Genomic DNA, 19225 nt, shown 5'->3' with positions numbered 1-19225 from the left:
GTGACATGATCCAGAGAAGGCTGAATATAGGGGGCTGTGTGCTGGACTTTATGCAAGGGGACCAGGCCTGATAGACCCTGATTGGAAAGAGGTAGAAAACAAAAAAAAAAAAAAAAAAAAGGAAAGAGGTAGAAAGAGGTAGAAAAAGCTATGGTGCCTTGGGAAAAGAGAGGGAGGGGAAATCTCAGTTCAAGCACCAGGCATTGTTAGGCCCTGGTTACCATGGCAACGGGAATGGGGTCAGTCCCTAGTGGGAGGGCTGGGTACAACACAGCAGGACTACCTGACAATGTCACTATGGTAACCGGGGCAAAGAGTCCGCTCCAATCCCCCGGTCGCTATGGTGACGGGCGTTTACAGGCTCGGAGGAGTAAACTGAGTCTCGGGTGGAGGTAAAGAACTCGGTGGGAGGTGCTTCTGGGCTACTTGCACGTGGAAAATAGCTTCTACGATCACCATGTCCTGGATCTTGGGCTTGATCAACGGGAACCAGAACAAGTTTCAGCTTCCGGTCTTCGCTAGAAGGTCTGCATATCCAGGGAAACAACTTGATACACACTTTAGCCAAGTAACGCTGATTGGCTGAGGTTGGGGGCGGGGGACACACGGCCGGAAGTACGTCTGGGGGAGAGGAAATACAGGAGGAAAGGCTCCGGTCCCGGCTACTAGAGCGTCCTCTCTGCTCCCCGTCTCGTTGGTTCCGGAGGTCCTTCGGCGTGGGAAATGCTGGCGCGCGCGGCGCGGGGGACTGGGGCCCTTTTGCTGAGGGTGAGTGCGAGGGGAACCTTCACCAAGGGTGGGGCCAGAGATCACCTGGGTGCTTAGCTGGGAAGAAGCGGGATTCTAAGTTTGGTGAGAGAACTGGGGTCAGAGGTCATGGTACCCACGTGAATTCCTCTCTGAGAACCCTTTAGGGTCGCGGTTTGGGGAGATGCCCCCTGGATAGGCGCCAAGAGGGGCAGGGTGCCCCGCCTGCTGGGGGTCTCAGCTAATCCTTGTCTTCTCTTTAGGGCTCCACACAGGCCTCTGGTCGTGCTCCGCGTCGCACCTCCTCTGGATTGCCCCGAAACACCGTGGTACTGTTTGTGCCGCAGCAGGAGGCTTGGGTGGTGGAGCGAATGGGCCGATTCCATCGGATCCTGGAGCCTGTGAGAATCTCTTCTGCCCACCCAGGGGCAGCCTGATGCCGAATTGCCTCTTGCCTCTTTTGACCACTCAGGGCCAGCCTGATGCTGAATTCCCTTTTGATGTGGGCGGATGGGGTGGGATCTCCTTTGAGCTTGCCCCCACCTTTGGCTTCCAACTCCCTCAGCCAGACCTTGCAAGCCCCAGGCTGAACTTCATACACATGTTACAGCTTTCTCCTATTTGCTCTGGCATCCTGCAGGCCCCATTCATGGTATTTCCCGAATCCACTCTCTCAGGTCCACCTGTCTGCTACTCTGGTGGCTCCCATTCCCTTGACTCTCCCCTCCATTCAGTTGTGTAGCCTTGTATGCCTATCCTCTTGGGCTTCCCTACCATTGACACCCCATCTTTCTGCTTTACTTGAAATGTTCCATATGTCGAGTCCATACCCACTCCAGGCCTAGCTTGGATCCCAACCCTGCAACCCCCATCCTTCTGAGGACCCCATGACTCCTCTTCCCAGGGCTTGAACATCCTCATCCCTGTGTTAGACCGGATCCGATATGTGCAGAGTCTCAAGGAAATTGTCATCAACGTGCCTGAGCAGTCGGCTGTGACTCTCGGTGAGGGATGCAGGGTGACATGGGTGCTCTGAGGCCATTAGGATTTGGTTGCAGGAGATCCAGCCCAGGAGAAAGAGTTGATTGGAAATTGAAGGCCTGATTTTCTTCCTTTTCTCTCCCATTATTGTACCTGTAGACAATGTAACTCTACAAATTGATGGAGTCCTTTATCTACGTATCATGGACCCTTACAAGGTATCTGCTACTTGTTTTATGCCGCTTTTGAGTTGCTTTTCTCACTGAAATCCTGGACTCAAGCTTTTTACACTATCCATGCTCTTTTCAGGCAAGCTATGGTGTGGAGGACCCTGAGTATGCTGTCACACAGCTAGCTCAGACAACCATGAGATCAGAGCTTGGCAAACTCTCTCTGGACAAAGTCTTCCGGGTAAGGGCATCTGAGCCAGAGTTAGTGTTGGAAGACACATGCCTCTCTCTCTCTGTCCTTTCTAGGAGTCAGAGGCACTTCTTAGTTTAGACCCTTGATGAATGGATTGAAGCCATGGAATTTATACCTCTCTTTCTCCAGGAGCGGGAGTCCCTGAATGCTAGCATTGTGGATGCCATCAATCAGGCTGCTGACTGCTGGGGCATTCGCTGCCTCCGTTATGAGATCAAGGATATCCATGTGCCACCCCGGGTGAAAGAGTCCATGCAGATGCAGGTGGGGGCCAGGGAAGGATGGGGAAGAGGACTTCAGGATGCTCCAGTCTCATGGGGACCTGGACTCCCTTCCCTAACTTGATGGGTACAATTGCAGGTCTGTGTAAGAGTTTACTTTGGCTTCTTGTTGATGGGGCTTGTTGGGGGCTTCTAGGTGGAGGCAGAGAGGCGGAAACGGGCTACAGTTCTAGAGTCTGAGGGGACCCGAGAGTCAGCCATCAACGTGGCAGAGGGGAAGAAGCAGGCACAGATCCTGGCCTCCGAGGCGGAAAAGGCTGAACAAATAAATCAGGCAGCAGGTCCGCAGAGGGTAGAGACTGAGGGAGGAGCAGGGTTGGTGCTGCGACAGGAGTTTTGAGGTACCCTGACTTCATGAGTAAAGCTTTGTCATTTTTCTTCCAGGAGAGGCCAGTGCAGTTTTGGCCAAGGCCAAGGCTAAGGCTGAAGCTATTCGGATCCTGGCTGCAGCTCTGACACAACATGTGAGAGTCCCCTGGGTGGGAGTCGGGGACAGAAATTGACAGTGGAAGAGGTTTTCTCATCTGCCCTTGGGAGAAGTTCTTGTCTTTGGGTTCTGTTGAGCCAGATTACATGATCTCTTGTATTGTGATCTGATCCTCTTTCCCAGGATCTGACTTCTTTTTACTCCTTTTCCACCACCTACTCCCTGCCCCACCCAAGTCTGTGATCTGTGATTTTATCTCTTCTGTGGCCACAGAATGGAGATGCAGCAGCCTCGCTGACTGTGGCTGAGCAGTATGTCAGTGCGTTCTCCAAACTGGCCAAGGACTCCAACACTATCCTGCTGCCTTCCAACCCCGGCGATGTCACCAGTATGGTAGCTCAGGTTAGAGTGCCCTGAGGATCCAGCACAGAACACTAATGCCAGAAACTGAGACCCCACCACTACCATCAGCACACACCATAGAGGCCTTCAGAGTGAGGCCTAGACCTCCTGTTAATCTCTGTAGAGAATAAATCTCTAAGAATGAGACACACACACACACACCCCACCTTTGGAGATAGGGGAGCTCAGTTATTGAGATGTCCTTTTTTTGGGCAGATACATGTACCAGTATTCTGAGGGTGACCCTGCCCTGATAGTTTATAAGATTTCTAGAATCAACTCTAAAGTTTAAGTCTTGAGAGAGAAAAAAGGAAGAACAACCTTATTGGCTTCAGTTCCACTTTGTTTTTAGGCATTGGTGGGTTGGGCTATCCTTTCTGCCATGTGTCCTCATGGCTCTCTCTCTGTCCGTCTTCTTAGGCCATGGGTGTGTATGGGGCCCTCACCAAAGCCCCAGTGCCAGGGGCCCAGGACTCAGTCTCCAGTGGGAGCAGCAGAGATGTCCAGGGCACAGATGCAAGTCTTGATGAGGAATTTGATCGAGTCAAACTGAGTTAACGGAGCTGGGCTTGGCCAGGGAGGCTGAGGACAGGAAAACAACACTCCCAGACTCGCTCTAGCTTCCCTGCCAAGATTTTGTTATTTTTTTATTTGAACTTTAATCATGTAATAAACTTGCCAGTGGCAAATCAGAAACTGTCCTCTTTGATTGGGGAATGAAGTTGGGAAAGTCACCAGTGTTTTCCTTGGATGTCCACTTCCATCCTCTAGTCCCCTCAGTACTTGGAAGCTGATTCCCCCACGAGTAAGAATGAACCTCGTGTAAATGAGATCATCCTTTCTGTCTTCAGGAGAAGTTTTGGGATAGGGTGGAAGGATTAAGCCCCAGATCTACTAAGCTGCCAGCTGGGGAGTGTAGTTCCCCCTCCTGCTAAGTATGGGGATGTAAATTTAGCAGGTGTTTGGAGGGATTGGTTTTAAGTAAGCTCCATGCCCAATGTGGGACTTGAACTCACAAGCAGAAGGTAAAAAATCACTTGTTGAGGGAGGCGAGATGGCTCAGTTGGTTAAGCATCTGCCTTCAGCTGAGATGATCCTGGGGTCCTTCTCCCTCTCCACCTGTCCCTCCCCCTGCTCGAACTCTCAAATAAAATCTTAAAAAAAAAAAAAAAAGTCATCTGCTCTGAGCCATCCAGGAGCCCCTGGGGGGATTTCTTATGGGTGACAGAACTACCTTGGCATGATAGTACTGCTGAATACTTAAAGGGTTTTCAGAGACTGAAGACATTTATTCCTTCAAAAATGTCAATGATGTCTACCATGTGTCAAGCTCAGTGCTAGATGTAGGTTACAAACGCAATTTAGACCCTGCTTTCACAGACTATCAAGTTGGGCAGGGAAGACAGACAGAGGGAAAGTGGTAAGTGCTAGGATGGGAGAAAGTTTTGATTGAGGGATCCCGGAGGGAGGTGCATGTCAGTTTGTGGGCAGCAAGGTGGCCAACTCTGCCATTGAGCTTGTGCTGGAAAAATTCCTGCCTTTGCCAGGCAGAGTTTGGGACTAGAATATGCAAAGGCCTACAGTTCCAGAGAAGTTGGAACATTCAGAGTTTGGTGAAGCTGAAGGGTGGGTTATAGTTACACACTCCGATGGCAAGGTCTACATCACAGGGAGAGGAGTACTGAGGAGTTTGGACTTTAGCCTTAGGGTAGTGAGGGATCTGTGAAGGGTTTTTTCCCTCCTACCATGAATTCTTTTAGGTAGATTAAGGTTTTAGTATATGTGTTGCCAAAGTGAGGGGAAGATTAAGGTTTTAGATATAGCTGTCCTGTTGCAATGTGGACAGGGTATTTGAAGGAGAAATGGGAGGCTGAAGGACTGTCAGAAGGTGGCCTCTACAATCCTGAGGGGGTGGGACGCCTGGGTAGCTCAGTGGTTGAGTATCTGCCTTTGGCTCAGGGCATGATCCCGTGGTCAGGTATCCAGTCCCGCACTGGGCTCCCTGAGAGGAGCCTGCTTCTCTCCCTCTGCCTGTGTCTCTGCCTTTCTCTGTTTCTCATGAATAAATAAATAAAATCTTAAAAAAAAAAAAAACATGGGACAGCCCGGGTGGCTCAGCGGTTTAGCGCTGCCTTCATCCCAGGGCCTGATCCTGGAGACCCAGGATCAAGTCCCACGTCGGGCTCCCTGCATGGAGCCTGCTTCTCCCTCTGCCTGTATCTCTGCCTCTCTGTCTCTGTCTCTCATGAATAAATAAAATCTTTAAAAAAAAATTTTTTTTTTAAGTTAAAAAAAAAGGGGATCCCTGGGTGGCTCAGTGGTTTAGCGCCTGCCTTTGGCCCAGGGCGTGATCCTGGAGTCTCTGGATCGAGTCCCACGTCAGGCTCCCGGCATGGAGCCTGCTTCTCCCTCCTCCTGTGTCTCTGCCTCTCTCTCTGTCTATGTCTATCATAAATAAATAAATAACTCTTAAAAAAAAAAGTTAAAAAAAAACAAAAAACAATCCTGAGGGGGTGATGAGGCCTGAACCGTAGTAAGGAACCATTAGGATGGATGTGGAAGGATGATATTTTTCAAAATATATCTGAATTAAAATTTATTCATGTATCCATATGATAACTTGAACCCCAAATACTTGTCAGGCATTGAGGATATAGTAATGAAGAACTAAATTCCCTGTTCTCAATGAATTTAAGGTTTTTTTTCTTTCAAGATTTTATTTTTATTTTATTTTTTTAAGATTTTCTTTTAAGTAATGTCTACACCCAAACTGGGGTTCAAACTCAAAACCATGAGATCAAGTCACACGCTCTACTGACTGGGTCAGTCAGGTACCCCTCAATGAGTTTTAAGTAATGTTTGGAAGGGACAAACCATTAATAAGATGTTTAGTATTTCACATGTTGGTTAGTTGTGCTGTAGAAGAAATTAAAGAAAGGAAGGGAGGTGGGGAGCTGGGGAGGGGACTGTAATCTGTAACATTAAGTAGAGAGTTCCAGGAAGCCTCTAGATGTTACATTTGAGCTTAGATATGGAGATGAGGGGGAAGACCCATTTGGGCACCTGGGAGTAAAGCTGACTAGAAGTACCCCTGGGTGCCTCAGTTGGTTAAGTATCTGCCCATCTGCCATCAGCTGAGGGTCATGATCCCAGGGTCCTAGAATGGAGCCCCACATCAGGCTCCCTGTTGGTGGGGAGCCTGATTTTCCCTCTGCCCCCCCCCCTCATGTGCTCGCTTGCACTCTCTCTCTCTCTCTCTCTCTCTCTCTCACAAATGAATAAAAAAATCCTAAGCAAGCTAGCTAGCTAGCGACTGGAGATTCTAAATGCAGCGGCCTTGAGGTCATTATAAATGGGAGAGCAAAGAAGCTACAGTAGTTGGAACAGAGTCAAGAAAGCAAAGAAGTGGCAGCTAGATAAATCAGAGGGAAGCCCAGAACTGATGTATAGATTTGTAGGGCTATGTAGGACTACTACAAGAGCTTGGGTTTTACTGTGAAATGTGAGACCAATGGGAAGGGGTTTTGTTTTGTTTTGCTTTTATTTTATTTTATTTATTTATTTATTTTTTTAATTTTTATTTATTTATGATAGTCACAGAGAGAGAAAGAGAGAGAGGCAGAGACATAGGCAGAGGGAGAAGCAGGCTCCATGCACCGGAAGCCCGATGTGGGATTCGATCCCGGGTCTCCAGGATCGCGCCCTGGGCCAAAGGCAGGCGCCAAACCGCTGCGCCACCCAGGGATCCCTGTTTTGCTTTTAATAGCTTTACTGAGATGTAATTCACATATAATACAATTCACCCATTTAAAATGTAAATTCAGTAATTTGTAGCATATTCAGGTTTGTTCAACCAGCACAATGTTAGAACATTTTCATCATCTGTCCTCCATCCCTCCCCACCACCAAAACCTGGTACCCATTAGCAGTCACTCCTCTTTCCCCAGGCCTAGGAAACCACTAACGTACTGTCTCTATAGCTTTATGTATTCATGTAAATGGAATAAAATAAAATGCTGTTTTGTGATTGGCTTCTTTCACTCAATATTTTTAAGGTTCAAGTACCGCATGTAGCGGTACTTCATTACTTTTTATGGCCAATAATATTCTACTGTATGATATACCATATTTTGTTTATCTATCAGTGAAGGCAATTCGGGTTGTGCTGCTATGAACTATCATGTGCAAGTTTTTGTGTGGACATATGCTTTTCATTTCTCTAAGATATATGTCTAGGAGTGGAATTGGTGGGGCATGTGGTAACTCTATATTTAACCTTTTGAGGAACTGCCAGACTATTTTGCAAAGCACCATTTTACAATCCCAAAAGCAGCGTATGAGTGTTCAAATTTCTCCATATCCATGCCAATACTTGTTATTTGTCTTTTCTATTATGGCCATCCTAGTGAATAAAGTGGTATTTCTAGTATTCCCCTGATGGCTAATGATGTTGAGCATCTTTTCCTGTGTTAACTGGTCATGTGTATATTTTCTTTGGAGAAATATCCATTCAGATCCTTTGCCTATTTTACTTTAAATATATTTTTGTTTTAAAGTATTTATTTAAGTAATCTCTACACCCAACATGGCTCAAACTCACAACCCTGAGATCAAAAGTCATATGCTCTTCTGACTGAGCCAGTCAGGCGCCCCTCCTTTGCCCATTTAAAATTTTATTATTTTTTTTAAAGATTTGATTTATTTATTCATGAGAGACACAGAGAGAGAGAGAGACAGGTAGACACATAGGCAGAGGGAGAAGCAGGCTTCCCCCAAGGAGCCGGATGCGGGACTCCATCCCAGGACCCCGGGAACACGACATGAGCCAAAAGCAGACGCTCAACTACTAGGCCACTCAGGTGCCCCATTATTATTTTTTTAGAGTAAGCTCTATGCCCAATGTGGGGCTTGAATTCATGACCCCAAAATTAAGAGTTGCATGCTCTACCAGCTGAGCCAGCCACGTGCCCCACCTTTGCCCATTTTTAAATTGGATTATTTTTTAAATCACTGAGTTGGAAGATCTGGTGAAAGACATGAAGAGGGGGAATAATAAAATCTATCAGTTGGTGTCAGCTAAGCAAAAAGGAGAAAGTAAATATTATTTATCCCTATTTTACAGATGAGTTAAGCTCCACAACGCCAGTGAGTGGCAGAGTTAGGATTCAAGCTAAGTTTGATTCCAAAAAGCCAACTCTTAGTCTTTTTTTTTTTTTTAAAGATTTTATTTATTTATTCATGAGAATACACAGAGAGGAGAGAGAGAGAGGCAGAGACACAGGCAGAGGGAGAAGCAGGCTCCATGCAGGGAGCCCGACATGGGACTCGATCCAGGGTCTCCAGGATCACACCCTGGGCTGCAGGCGGCGCTAAACCGCCGAGCCACCAGGGCTGCCCCCAACTCTTAGTCTTAACCAAGAATGACCAATGCTTCTCTGAGCTCTTCTAGCTTGCTTCCCTGCCCCTAATTCTCCTAAACCATGATCCCATCAAACTCTGCGTCTGTGGCCAGCGCTGCGCTCCTTGGCGAACTTCTTCGGAGGCGCCGGCAGATGGCGATGGGGCGCCGGCAGATGGCGATGGGGCGGGGGGGCCCTCGGGCCGCTCTGTCCCGCGCGTGCTTATCTGTGGTGTCCGTGTGCAGGCGTCGCCGCCGCGCTTCCGGGCGCCGTTCAAGGTGAGCCAGGGTCTCCGAGAAGCTGCTCGCACTCCGTACTCTTAAGTCCCCTTTCCGGAAGGGACCCATACCCCGCAGCTCGCAGCCTAGCGTGCCAAGTGCCCAAGCCCGGGTGCCCAGGAGAAGGCCAGGCAGCCACCAGAGGAAGCAGAGCCGTGGGACGTGTGGGTCCCGGCGAGGCCCAACCGCCTCTAGACCCTGCGAGTGGGCTTTGCTGCGCGGGGTAGGTCGCGACTCTGATCTCCTGGCGAGCCTGGCCATCCGGAAGCGGAGCGTGACTCCTCCCCTTGGTCCTCTCGGCCCCCACCAGGCGGCGCCGTCAGTCCAGCCCGGGTTCCCCTGTGCCTGCGAGCCCTCGCCACCCCAGGGGTATTGAGATCGGCAAGGGAGAGGGAGAAGTGATCTGTCAGAGAGCATTCTACACTAGGAACAGGTTTCCCTGGAGAACTGTGCTTTTCATTATGAGAATCTCCTGGAGTACATGTGCAAATCTCTATGCTCCCTCCCCAAAGATCCTGATTAAGTAGATCTGGGGTTGCGCCTGGAAATCAGCATTTTAAACAGCTGCTCCAGGTTGATGCCCATAGTCTGCGGACTTCACCTTCAGAAACACTGATATAACTGGTGGAGACGAACGTTCCATTGGGTTGGCGAAGGGGCTGTTTATCTTCCGGAAAGCTTCCAAGAGGAAGTGATTCTAGCTTGGCTTTGTATTGAGGGATAAGAATATCCACTGGTTCTTTACCCCCACAGTGATGAATTCCCTCCCTGCTACCAGTAGGATGCAGAAGATCTCGGTGCTGCTCTTCCTGGCCTGGGTCAGCTTCCTCTTCTACGCCGGCATTGCCCTCTTCACCAGTGGCTTCCTGCTCACTCGTTTGGAACTCACCAACCATAGCAGCTGCCACGAGCCCCCAGGCCCTGGGTCCCTGCCATGGGGGAGCCAAGGGAAGCCTGGGGCCTGCTGGATGGCTTCTAGATTCTCTCGGCTTGTGTTGGTGCTGGTAGATGCTCTGCGATTTGACTTTGCGCAGCCCCAGCCCTCACACGGTCCTGGAGAGCCTCCTGTCTCTCTGCCTTTCCTGGGCAAACTGAACTCCTTGCAAAGAATCCTGGAGATTCAGCCCCACCATGCCAGGCTCTACCAATCTAAGGCTGATCCCCCCACTACCACCATGCAGCGCCTCAAGGCCCTCACCACAGGCTCACTGCCTACCTTTATCGATGCTGGCAGTAACTTTGCCAGCTATGCCATAGTGGAAGACAATCTCATTAAACAGCTCACCAATGCAGGTTAGTTTGGGCCTCTTTGGAGGTAAGGAATACCTTAGCATATTTTCTCTTTAGAAGTCAGAGAGCCAGAACTTTGGGTGCCCAGCTGCATGCTGGACTATGCTGTGGGAGGACAGGGGAAGAGAAAAAGACCAGGGCCCTGCCTTGAGCAAGTGCAGGTGTGGGCTTTGTCATTCTGGAGTTTCTAATATGCATGGAGTGTTGATTTTTACATTTGGGGAGCCCTCAGTAAGGGGCAGTAGAGCAATGAAGAGGAGAAGATGTGAGTCTGGTATCCTCACAAGTGTGGAGGAGAGAGCAGAGGATCCACACCCTGTCTACTCACTGACTTGTTTAAAAGTAACATATACCCAGGAAGAACAGAGTAGCAAAGATAGCCAGGGACTGAGAACTAGCAGAGCCTCTTGTAGAAACAAGAAGTCTGGTTATTGGGAAGAGTAGGTTATCAGGGAAAGCGTCCTGGCAGAAAATTTTAGGCCTTGAAGGATAAAGAATTGCTGGATGGAATTGCTGTGCCTTAGAGTGCATGTTGGAGATTTCTGATAAGTCTTTAAAGGGCTTCCTCTTTTTCCCTGCTTTGACTCCTGCTTGGGCTCTGACCCCTGCTCAGTCTCTGACCAGTCTCATGTCCCTGCAGGAAGGCACGTGGTCTTCATGGGAGATGATACCTGGAAAGATCTTTTTCCTGGAGCTTTCTCCCAAGCTTTCTTCTTCCCATCCTTCAATGTCAGAGACCTGCACACCGTGGACAATGGCATCCTGGAACATCTCTATCCAACCAGTGAGCACGGGGCCAGAGGCAGGCCCGATTAAGACTGGGAGCTCAGGGCTGCTTCAGGTCACAAATTCTGAGCCTCCCATGGGTGCAATGGCCTGGGCTTGTGTCCCTTCACTAAGCGTTAGAGCTGAGCCAGGGTTGAGGAGTGGGCCTTAGTCCCCTACTGTGCTCAGTGTTCTTCCTTTCGCAGTGGACGGTGGTGAATGGGATGTACTGATTGCTCATTTCCTGGGTGTGGATCACTGTGGCCACAAGTATGGCCCTCACCACCCTGAAATGGCCAAGAAGCTTAGCCAGATGGACCAGGTGATCCAGTGAGTGTGGGATATTGGCTGGGCGAGTGGGTTTGTGTCTGAGAATCTTAGGATATATTGGCCCAAAAGAAAAAGTCTTTATCTTGGAGCCTTTTTCCTTGCTGAATTCTGTCTTTTCTAGGCCTTTTTCTGCAACTAGGGGCCTCATCCATCTTGAGTAACTCAGCATGTGGCTTTGGGCAGTAGGGTCATGACTGTAGAGGTATCTCTTTGCCAAATGTCTAGGCCCTCCTAATGGAAGTTATGGCTGGGGGTGAATGGCTCTCCCAGGAAAATCTTTATCCGTTCCTACCTCCTGACCTATTTCTTGGCCGTCAGGGGACTTGTGGAGCGTCTGGAGAATGACACACTATTGGTCGTGATTGGGGACCACGGGATGACCATAACTGGGGACCACGGAGGGGACAGTGACCTGGAGATCTCAGCTGCACTTTTTCTGTATAGTCCCAAAGCCCTCTTCCCCCGTGTCCCGCCAAAGGTGAGGCCTGGGTTTGCTTTGTCTGGTCTCTTGGTATTCAGCCGAATCACAATCACAGCATTCTTGTGGATCCCTCCATTTTAGGCCCCCAAATTCATGACTATGGGCATCCCCCACTCACTTCCTACCTAGGTCCCTATGTCTTCCATTCCAAATCCTGACCTCAGCTCTGTGGTGAACCCATTGGCTCCTCTCCTTTTCCTCTAGGAGCCGGAGATAGTTCCTCAAATCAGCCTTGTGCCTACGCTGGCCCTGTTGCTGGGCCTGCCCATTCCATTTGGAAACATTGGGGAAGTGATGGCTGAGCTGTTCGCAGAGGCTGAAGACTCTCAGCCTCACTCCTCTGCTCTGGCCCAAGCCTCAGCTCTCCATCTGAATGCCCAGCAGGTAGGTGATGGGCTGTGCTTCCAGGTGACAGAGCTAGGGTGGGCATAGGAGAAGCGTAATGATCACTCCATTGTTGTTTGTTCACTCTTAGTCCCACTTTCCATAGCCATGTCCTCCTTCCAGTATCCCTTCCTTCACCCCTGTCCTGGACAGAGTTTAGGTCCCTGATTTCTGAATTCCCCTCTTGGTAACACCTATCCTTGCCTCTGTCCTGGTTTATATCTGATGTGTTCTCTTGGTCTCTAACCATTTTTGCCAGGTATCCCGGTTTCTTCACACCTACTCAGCTGCTGCTCAGAACCTTCAAGTGAAGGAGCTTCATCAGCTTCAGAACCTTTTCTCCAAGGCCTCTGCTGACTACCAGCGACTTCTCCAGAGTCCCCAGGGGGCTGAGGCAGCACTACAGACTGTGATCACTGAGCTGCAGCAGTTCCTGCGGGGAGTTCGGGCTATGTGCATTGAGTCTTGGGCTCGTTTCTCTCTGGGTCGCATGGCCGGGGGTGCCGCTCTCCTGGCTGCTGCCTGCTTTCTTTGTCTGCTGGTATCCCAGTGGGCAACATACCCAGGCTTCCACCCCCTCCTCCTAACACCCATGGCCTGTGGTCTGGCTAGTACCATAGTGTGTGCTGGACTCCTGGCAACTACTGGGCTGAAGCTGGATCCAGTGGTTCTAGGGGCCATGGCTGCAGTGGGCTCACTCCTGCCTTTTCTGTGGAAAGCCTGGGCTGGCTGGGGGTCCAAGAGGCCCCTGGCAGCCCTGTTTCCCATCCCTGGGCCCGTCCTGTTATTCCTGCTCATTCGTTTTGCTGCTTTCTTCTCTGATAGCTTTGTTGTAGCTGAGGCCAGGGCCACCCCCTTCCTTTTGGGCTCACTCATCTTGCTCCTGGTTGCCCAACTTCACTGGGAGGGCAAGCTGCTGCCACCTAAGCTTCTCACAATACCCCGCCTTTGCTTTTCAGCCTCGGCAGGCCAGCCACGGCACAGTGGCACACATGCCTTAGGACTTGGAGTTGGGTTGCTTTTATGTATAAGGCTAGCTGGGCTTTTTCATCGCTGCCCTGAAGAGACACCTGCTTGCCATTCCTCTCCCTGGCTGAGTCCCTTGGCATCCATGGTGGGTGGTCGAGCCAAGAATTTGTGGTATGGGGCTTGTGTGGGGGCTTTGGTAGCCCTATTAGCTGCTGTGCGCCTGTGGCTTTGCCGCTATAGCAATCTCAAGAGTCCTGAGCCCTCTGTGCTGTTTGTGCGCTGGGGGCTGCCCCTCATGGTACTGGGCACTGCTGCCTACTGGGCACTGGCATCAGGGGCAGATGAAGCGCCCCCACGTCTCCGGGCCTTGGTTGCTGGGGCATCAGTTGTGCTACCTAGGGCTGTGGCAGGCTTGGCCGCTTCGGGGCTCATGCTGCTGCTCTGGAGGCCTGTGACAGTGCTAGTGAAGGCTACGACGGGTACTCCCAGGACCAGGACTGTCCTTACTCCCTTCTCAGGCCCCCCCACTTCTCAGGCTGACCTGGATTATGTGGTTCCTCAAATCTACCGACATATGCAGGAGGAGTTCCGGGGCCGTCTAGAGAGGACCAAATCCCAAGGTCCCCTGACTGTGGCAGCCTATCAGTTGGGGAGTGTCTACTCAGCTGCTATGGTCACGGCTCTCACCCTCTTGGCCTTCCCGCTTCTACTATTGCATGCAGAGCGCATTAGCCTTGTGTTCCTGCTTCTGTTTCTTCAGAGCTTCCTGCTCCTGCATCTGCTTGCTGCTGGGATACCCATCACCACCCCTGGTAAATACATTTCTCAGCCCTGATTCATCCAAGGACAGTAGTGATGTGACTTTGGCCCTTCTTGTCTTCAGGGAAGTGTTGCTCCTCAGATTCTTCACACAGTTGGGAGGGTCTTCCTGATGTCCTCTTATCTTGCTATAGCCAAGCAAATTGATCCTTGCCACTGGCTCTTAAGGCCAGCAAGGTTCACAAAGGAGGGAGACAGGAATACTCCAAGACTCATTTCTTATGGAAATGCTGCATCTTCATGAGTGCATTTCCTGATTTTCCAGTGATGGGAGTGGTGAATTATGAGTATGTAATGTCATAATGAGCTGTAGGTATATGAGATGGAGCACAGTTCAGATTAGAGAAATGGAGGCTTAGTGCCACAGAGGGAATTAGAATAGCAGAGTGTTGAATGTAAGGAGGTTGGGGTGATGGGCATGTGTGTGTATGCAACATTGAGGTAGTAGGAGTATATGACCATGAAGCAGTAGGCTATGGATTAGGGAATGGGATATGACTGTGAAGTATCTTTCTCCGCTCCCCCACCCCCAGGTCCTTTTACTGTTCCGTGGCAGGCAGTCTCTGCTTGGGCCCTCATGGCCACACAGACCTTCTACTCCTTGGGCCATCAGCCTGTCTTTCCGGCCATTCATTGGCACGCAGCCTTCGTGGGATTCCCAGAGGGTCATGGGTCCTCCACCTGGCTGCCTGCTCTGCTGGTGGGAGCCAACACCTTTGCCTCCCATCTCCTCTTTGCAGGTACCTTATTCCTCCCCTGCTTCCATTGTTTACTCTTTCTGGAAGGAGAGGAAACTCCTGGATTTGAGTGGGGAGATGTGGTTTTGTTGGCCCTTTGGCACCCCGTAGGCAATGCTAATTGGTGCCTCAGTCAAGTAGGTTGGTTGGGGGCCAGGGTGGCCTGGTTCCTAGGTCCTCCACTGATTCTAGCCCTGCCTTTCTCTGAGGCAGTAGGTTGCCCTTTGCTTCTGCTCTGGCCCTTCCTCTGTGAGAGTCAAGGGGCCCGGAAGAGGTGGCAACCCCTAGGGAATGAAGCTGAAGCCAGAGTCAGGCCTGAGGAGGAGGAGGAGCCACGGATGGAGATGCGGCTCCGGGATGCACCTCATCACTTCAATGCAGCGCTGCTACAGCTGGGCCTCAAGTACCTCTTTGTCCTTGGTATTCAGGTGGGTGAGTTAGTGACCTTTTCTCATGATCACATTCCTTCTTTTATACTTTGCTAACCCAACCTCCCACCCCCTCCAGGAGAGAGCCCTGACTGAAATACAGATAAGCAAAATGGTTGCCCAAGGCTGTGGCCTCAAGGGGGTGTATTGAAACTTGAACCTGGGTCTCCATAATCCTATCTTGGACTGTTACCTCTCTACAAGCTAGATCTGGACCCTGCTGGTTGCATTTGGGGATTCCTCCTTTAGTGGACAGACTGGAAAAACTGAGGTGATAGACAGGATTCTTTCCCAGGCTATGGTCATGGATTGTCCTTCTCTTCAGAGGCAGGAGGTGTGACTCTGACATCTTCCTCCATCCTGGGAGGCAGAGCCTGAGTGTAATCAACACAGATGGATAGTGCTTGACCAAGGTCACACAGTGAATCATGGTGGGGCCAGGAAGAAAAATTAGTTCTCCTAACTCCTCACCCAGGTTTCTTTCCACTGACATGCACTACTTTCCTACTCCTCCCTTCTACACAGAGGCCTACAGCAACTCTCCCTTTGACCTGTTTCCTCCTCCCCAAGTAACTTGACCTTTCCTCTCCTCCCTAGATTCTGGCCTGTGCCTTGGCAGCCTCCATCCTCCGCAGGCATCTCATGGTCTGGAAAGTGTTTGCCCCCAAGTGAGTGGGTTTGCTTGAGAAGTATTGGTGTTGGGGAGGGGGAAGCTTGGAGGTAAGAATAAACATCAGGGTGGGCAGGTTTTGTCTCATCAGGGAAAAGGCTCTCAACCTACTCTGTCCCCTGAGAATTCTCCACCTTTCTTTACAGGTTCATTTTTGAAGCCATGGGCTTTATTGTGAGCAGCGTGGGACTTTTCCTGGGCATAGCTTTGGTGATGCGAGTGGATGGTGCCGTGAGCTCCTGGTTCAGACAGCTAATTCTGGCCCAGCAGAGGTAGCCTAGGCTGCAAATGCTGGCTTGTGGCCACAGGGAGAGCTGGAGAACAATCTAGCCTGGCCTATATAGGTGCTGGATCATCTGCAAGAGAGGCTTAGTCGCACTTCTGACCACCATGCAGCCAAGAGCTACTGACATCTGGGACTTCATTATTTTATAATTCAAAATCATAGTGGGGCCTGCTCCCTAACTCCTGCTTTGGAGGGTAGCCTCCAAAGGAGAATAAAATAATAATGTAAATGTGTTTCTGAGAGGTGGGGGAGCCCCCACTGTCCTACAGGGACTGAGGAGGTTTACTCTCCCCTCCCACAAAGCACAGATGACACCAGCCATCTTATGCAGACCTAGCTACACCTGAAAACCTTTGGGAAGTTGTTAAAGTTGTCTGAATTCGTTTCCCCTACTTCTTCTCAAATCACTCTTGTTATCCCACCTGCGGGGTTTTTTTTTTTTGTTTTTTGTTTTGTTGTTTTTTTTTTTGCCATGTAACATATTTTATTAAATTCTTATGCTTTGGCTGATAGTAGAGATGGCTGGAAAGACAAGCCCAGGCTCATGGAGTACACAGACTCACTGTCTAAAACCCCAAACAGTGCTGTATTCCCTCCTCTATTGGGTTCTTTCACTCCAGGACACCCTTTGCCCTTCACTTCTGTGGAGGCCACCCTAGTTTTCCAACCTTTGCTGTTCATTTATGAGACCTCATTGCCCGTCTTACATAGCATTGCATCTTGTCCCATTGATTATTCATGATTTGAAGCCACAAGTATAAATCTAATACATGTCTCTTGTGTTCTCCATCTACTGTGTCACATTGAAGTGCTGCCATGAAATTCTCATGGAAATGTCCATCAAAGGAATGTATTGGGGGAGGCTCTGCAAAGGGTCAGGCCTGGGATTTGATGTTTGAGAATGCCCAGGACAAGAGGAGGTGAAACAACTGAAAGAGAACAGATGGCAAATTGGAGAATAGCACTTTTACTTGGCAGAAAGAAGTCAGGCTGAGTAGTAGTGATTATGAAGGAAAGATGTTCACTGCTATGGTAGCTAAAGGAAGAGTTGGAATTATTAATGGCTAAGGGTCTCTAGGGCTACAGAGGCCACAGGGAAAGATGATGAGATGTGTATACTGTTTCAGGCAGTTAGAGGATTGGACATTGGTATCCCTGGCAGGAATAGGTTTCATAACACAAGAGAAGTTAGGCCCCAACCAAGACTGAAAGATTAGAACAAAGTCCCTTTGCCTCCTTCAGTCTGGCAGACATCATTCCCAAGCATCATTTAATAAGCACACTACCTCTGTGAGAAGAAAAGACACTTTTCCATTCCTAGGACCCGGGGGAAGGATTTCAGACTCTAGTCCCTCACCTTGTCTTAGGTTCCACCCCCTCCTTTTCCTTTTTGTCAGAGAGCCTTCTCTGGAGCCTAAGGGAAATCTGCCGATCTGCCAGCCATTGGCTATTTCCTTTTCTTCTGGTCTAACTATAAGATCCTTTTGCAGAAAGATATATTATTAAAAATTCTTATCCCTGCCTCTTCCTTGACATCAAGGTGCCCTTTCCACACTAACTTATTTTTTTTAAAGCTTTATTGGGGTAAATTCACCATAAAATTCAGCCATTTATTTTTATTTTTTTATTTTTTTAATTCAGCCATTTAAAGTGTATAATTTAATAATTTTTGGTATATTCTCAGAGTTGTACAATTGTTACCACAGTCAATTTCAGAACATTTTCATCACCCCCAAAAGAAATTATCAGTACGTTTTCCTATCACCCTCCAATCTTCCCCACCTCCAATTCCTAACCTTAGGTAACCACTAATCTGCTGACTGTATTTTCTATTCTGAACATTTTATATAAATAGAATCCTACAATATGTGTCCTTTTCTGTCTGGCTTCTTTCACTCAGGCTAGTGTTTTCAAGGTTCATCCATGTTGCGTTATGCATATTTCATTTCTTTTTTATGGCCAAATATTCCATTATATGGACATATCACATTTTGTTCATCCATTGATGGCCATCTGGGTCCTTTGTACCTTTTGATTTTTACCAATGCTGCTATGAACATCAATGTACAAGTTTTGTTTGGGCATATGTTTTCATTTATTTTTGGCTTATACCTAGTGGTATATTGTGTAATTACTAGGTCATATGGTACACCTATGTTAACTTTTTGAGGAACTGCCAGTTTGTTTTCCAAGGCTGCTGCATCATTTAATATTCTCATCATTGGTGTCTGAGGGTACTAATTTCTACATATCCATGCCTTTACTTAAAACCATTTATTTTTGATTCTGACCATCCTAGTGGGTATGAAGTGGTATCATTGTGGTTTCGATTTGCGTGTCCTTGATGACTAAAAATATTGAGCATTTTTCTTTTGCTTATTGGAAAATTGTACATCCAGCGACCTTCTCTGTTTATTGACTGTCCTTCTAATTTTTTTTTTAAAGATTTTATTTATTCATGAGAGACATAGAAAGAGGTAGAGACACAGGCAAAGGGAGGAGAAGTAGGCTCCATGCAGGAGCCTGATGCGGGACTCGATACTAGGACTCCAGAATCACACCCTGAGCTGAAGGAAGATGCCCAACCACTGAGCCACCCAGGCATCCTAAGTGTTCTTTTAATTTTTTAGTTATAAGCATTGTTTATATATTCTAGATAGAAGTACCTAGTCAGATACATGATTTGCAAATATTTATTCATTTATTCACGACTTGAGCCAAAGGCAGACGCTCAACCACTGAGCCACCCAGACATCCCATCTTTTCATCTTCTTGATAGTGTTCTTTGAAGCAAATTTAAAAATTTTTTTTAATTATTTTTTTATTTATTTATGATAGTCACAGAGAGAGAGAGAGAGGCAGAGACACAGGCAGAGGGAGAAGCAGGCTCCATGCACCGGGAGCCCGACGTGGGATTCGATCCCGGGTCTCCAGGATCATGCCCTGGGCCAAAGGCAGGCGCCAAACCGCTACGCCACCCAGGGATCCCGCAAATTTAAAATTTTGATGAAGTCCAATTCATCCTACTTTTCTTTTGTTGCTTGTGTTTTTGGTGTTTGTATGTAAGAAACCTTGTCTAGGGCAGCCCAGGTGGCTCAGCGGTTTATGGCCGCCTTCAGCCCAGGGTA

The 19225-nt window shown here is 48.8% G+C and overlaps 2 protein-coding genes across 11 annotated transcripts; both read left to right on the top strand.

Moving 5' to 3' along the window:
- Positions 1-606: 606 nt before the first annotated feature.
- STOML2 (stomatin like 2) lies at positions 607-3957 on the top strand. Of its 2 annotated transcripts, XM_038552714.1 has the most exons (10): positions 607-768; positions 1011-1148; positions 1652-1751; positions 1888-1946; positions 2038-2139; positions 2281-2415; positions 2569-2713; positions 2817-2896; positions 3133-3261; positions 3682-3957. In XM_038552714.1, the coding sequence occupies exons 1-10, from the start codon at positions 724-726 to the stop codon at positions 3817-3819; spliced, it is 1071 nt and encodes a 356-aa protein (XP_038408642.1). In that variant the 5' UTR covers positions 607-723; the 3' UTR covers positions 3820-3957. The 2 variants fall into 2 exon arrangements, with proteins under 2 accessions (XP_038408642.1, XP_038408643.1); XM_038552715.1 differs by lacking the exon at positions 3133-3261.
- Positions 3958-8865: 4908 nt separating this feature from the next.
- PIGO (phosphatidylinositol glycan anchor biosynthesis class O) lies at positions 8866-17970 on the top strand. 9 transcript variants are annotated; one of them, XM_038552708.1, is made up of 12 exons: positions 8866-8938; positions 9692-10231; positions 10869-11012; positions 11200-11323; positions 11642-11801; positions 12009-12188; positions 12448-13302; positions 13918-13969; positions 14510-14716; positions 14927-15141; positions 15739-15809; positions 15958-17970. In XM_038552708.1, exons 2-12 carry the CDS (start codon positions 9694-9696, stop codon positions 16085-16087), a joined length of 2676 nt encoding a protein of 891 aa, XP_038408636.1. In that variant the 5' UTR covers positions 8866-8938; positions 9692-9693; the 3' UTR covers positions 16088-17970. The 9 variants fall into 9 exon arrangements, with proteins under 9 accessions (XP_038408636.1, XP_038408627.1, XP_038408634.1 ...); XM_038552699.1 differs by having other exon boundaries at positions 12448-13969; XM_038552701.1 differs by having other exon boundaries at positions 8872-8938; positions 9717-10231; positions 12448-13969.
- The last annotated feature ends 1255 nt before the right edge of the window (positions 17971-19225 follow it).

The sequence above is a fragment of the Canis lupus genome, chromosome 11 (genome assembly GCF_011100685.1).
Source record: "Canis lupus familiaris isolate Mischka breed German Shepherd chromosome 11, alternate assembly UU_Cfam_GSD_1.0, whole genome shotgun sequence".
NCBI lineage: Eukaryota > Metazoa > Chordata > Mammalia > Carnivora > Canidae > Canis > Canis lupus.
Note: the sequence above shows the minus strand (reverse complement) of the source record. Positions and strands in the feature narration are given on the sequence as shown.

Bases quoted from the DNA above. Each gene is read 5' to 3' on its own strand.
- STOML2 (XM_038552714.1), top strand. From the start codon at position 724: ATGCTGGCGCGCGCGGCGCGGGGGACTGGGGCCCTTTTGCTGAGG. The intron at 1,947-2,037 runs GTATCTGCTACT...TGCTCTTTTCAG, and splicing joins GTATCATGGACCCTTACAAG to GCAAGCTATGGTGTGGAGGA. The intron at 3,262-3,681 runs GTTAGAGTGCCC...CCGTCTTCTTAG, and splicing joins TCACCAGTATGGTAGCTCAG to GCCATGGGTGTGTATGGGGC.
- PIGO (XM_038552699.1), top strand. From the start codon at position 9,694: ATGAATTCCCTCCCTGCTACCAGTAGGATGCAGAAGATCTCGGTGCTG. The intron at 12,189-12,447 runs GTAGGTGATGGG...CATTTTTGCCAG, and splicing joins TCCATCTGAATGCCCAGCAG to GTATCCCGGTTTCTTCACAC. The intron at 13,970-14,509 runs GTAAATACATTT...CCCCACCCCCAG, and splicing joins GATACCCATCACCACCCCTG to GTCCTTTTACTGTTCCGTGG.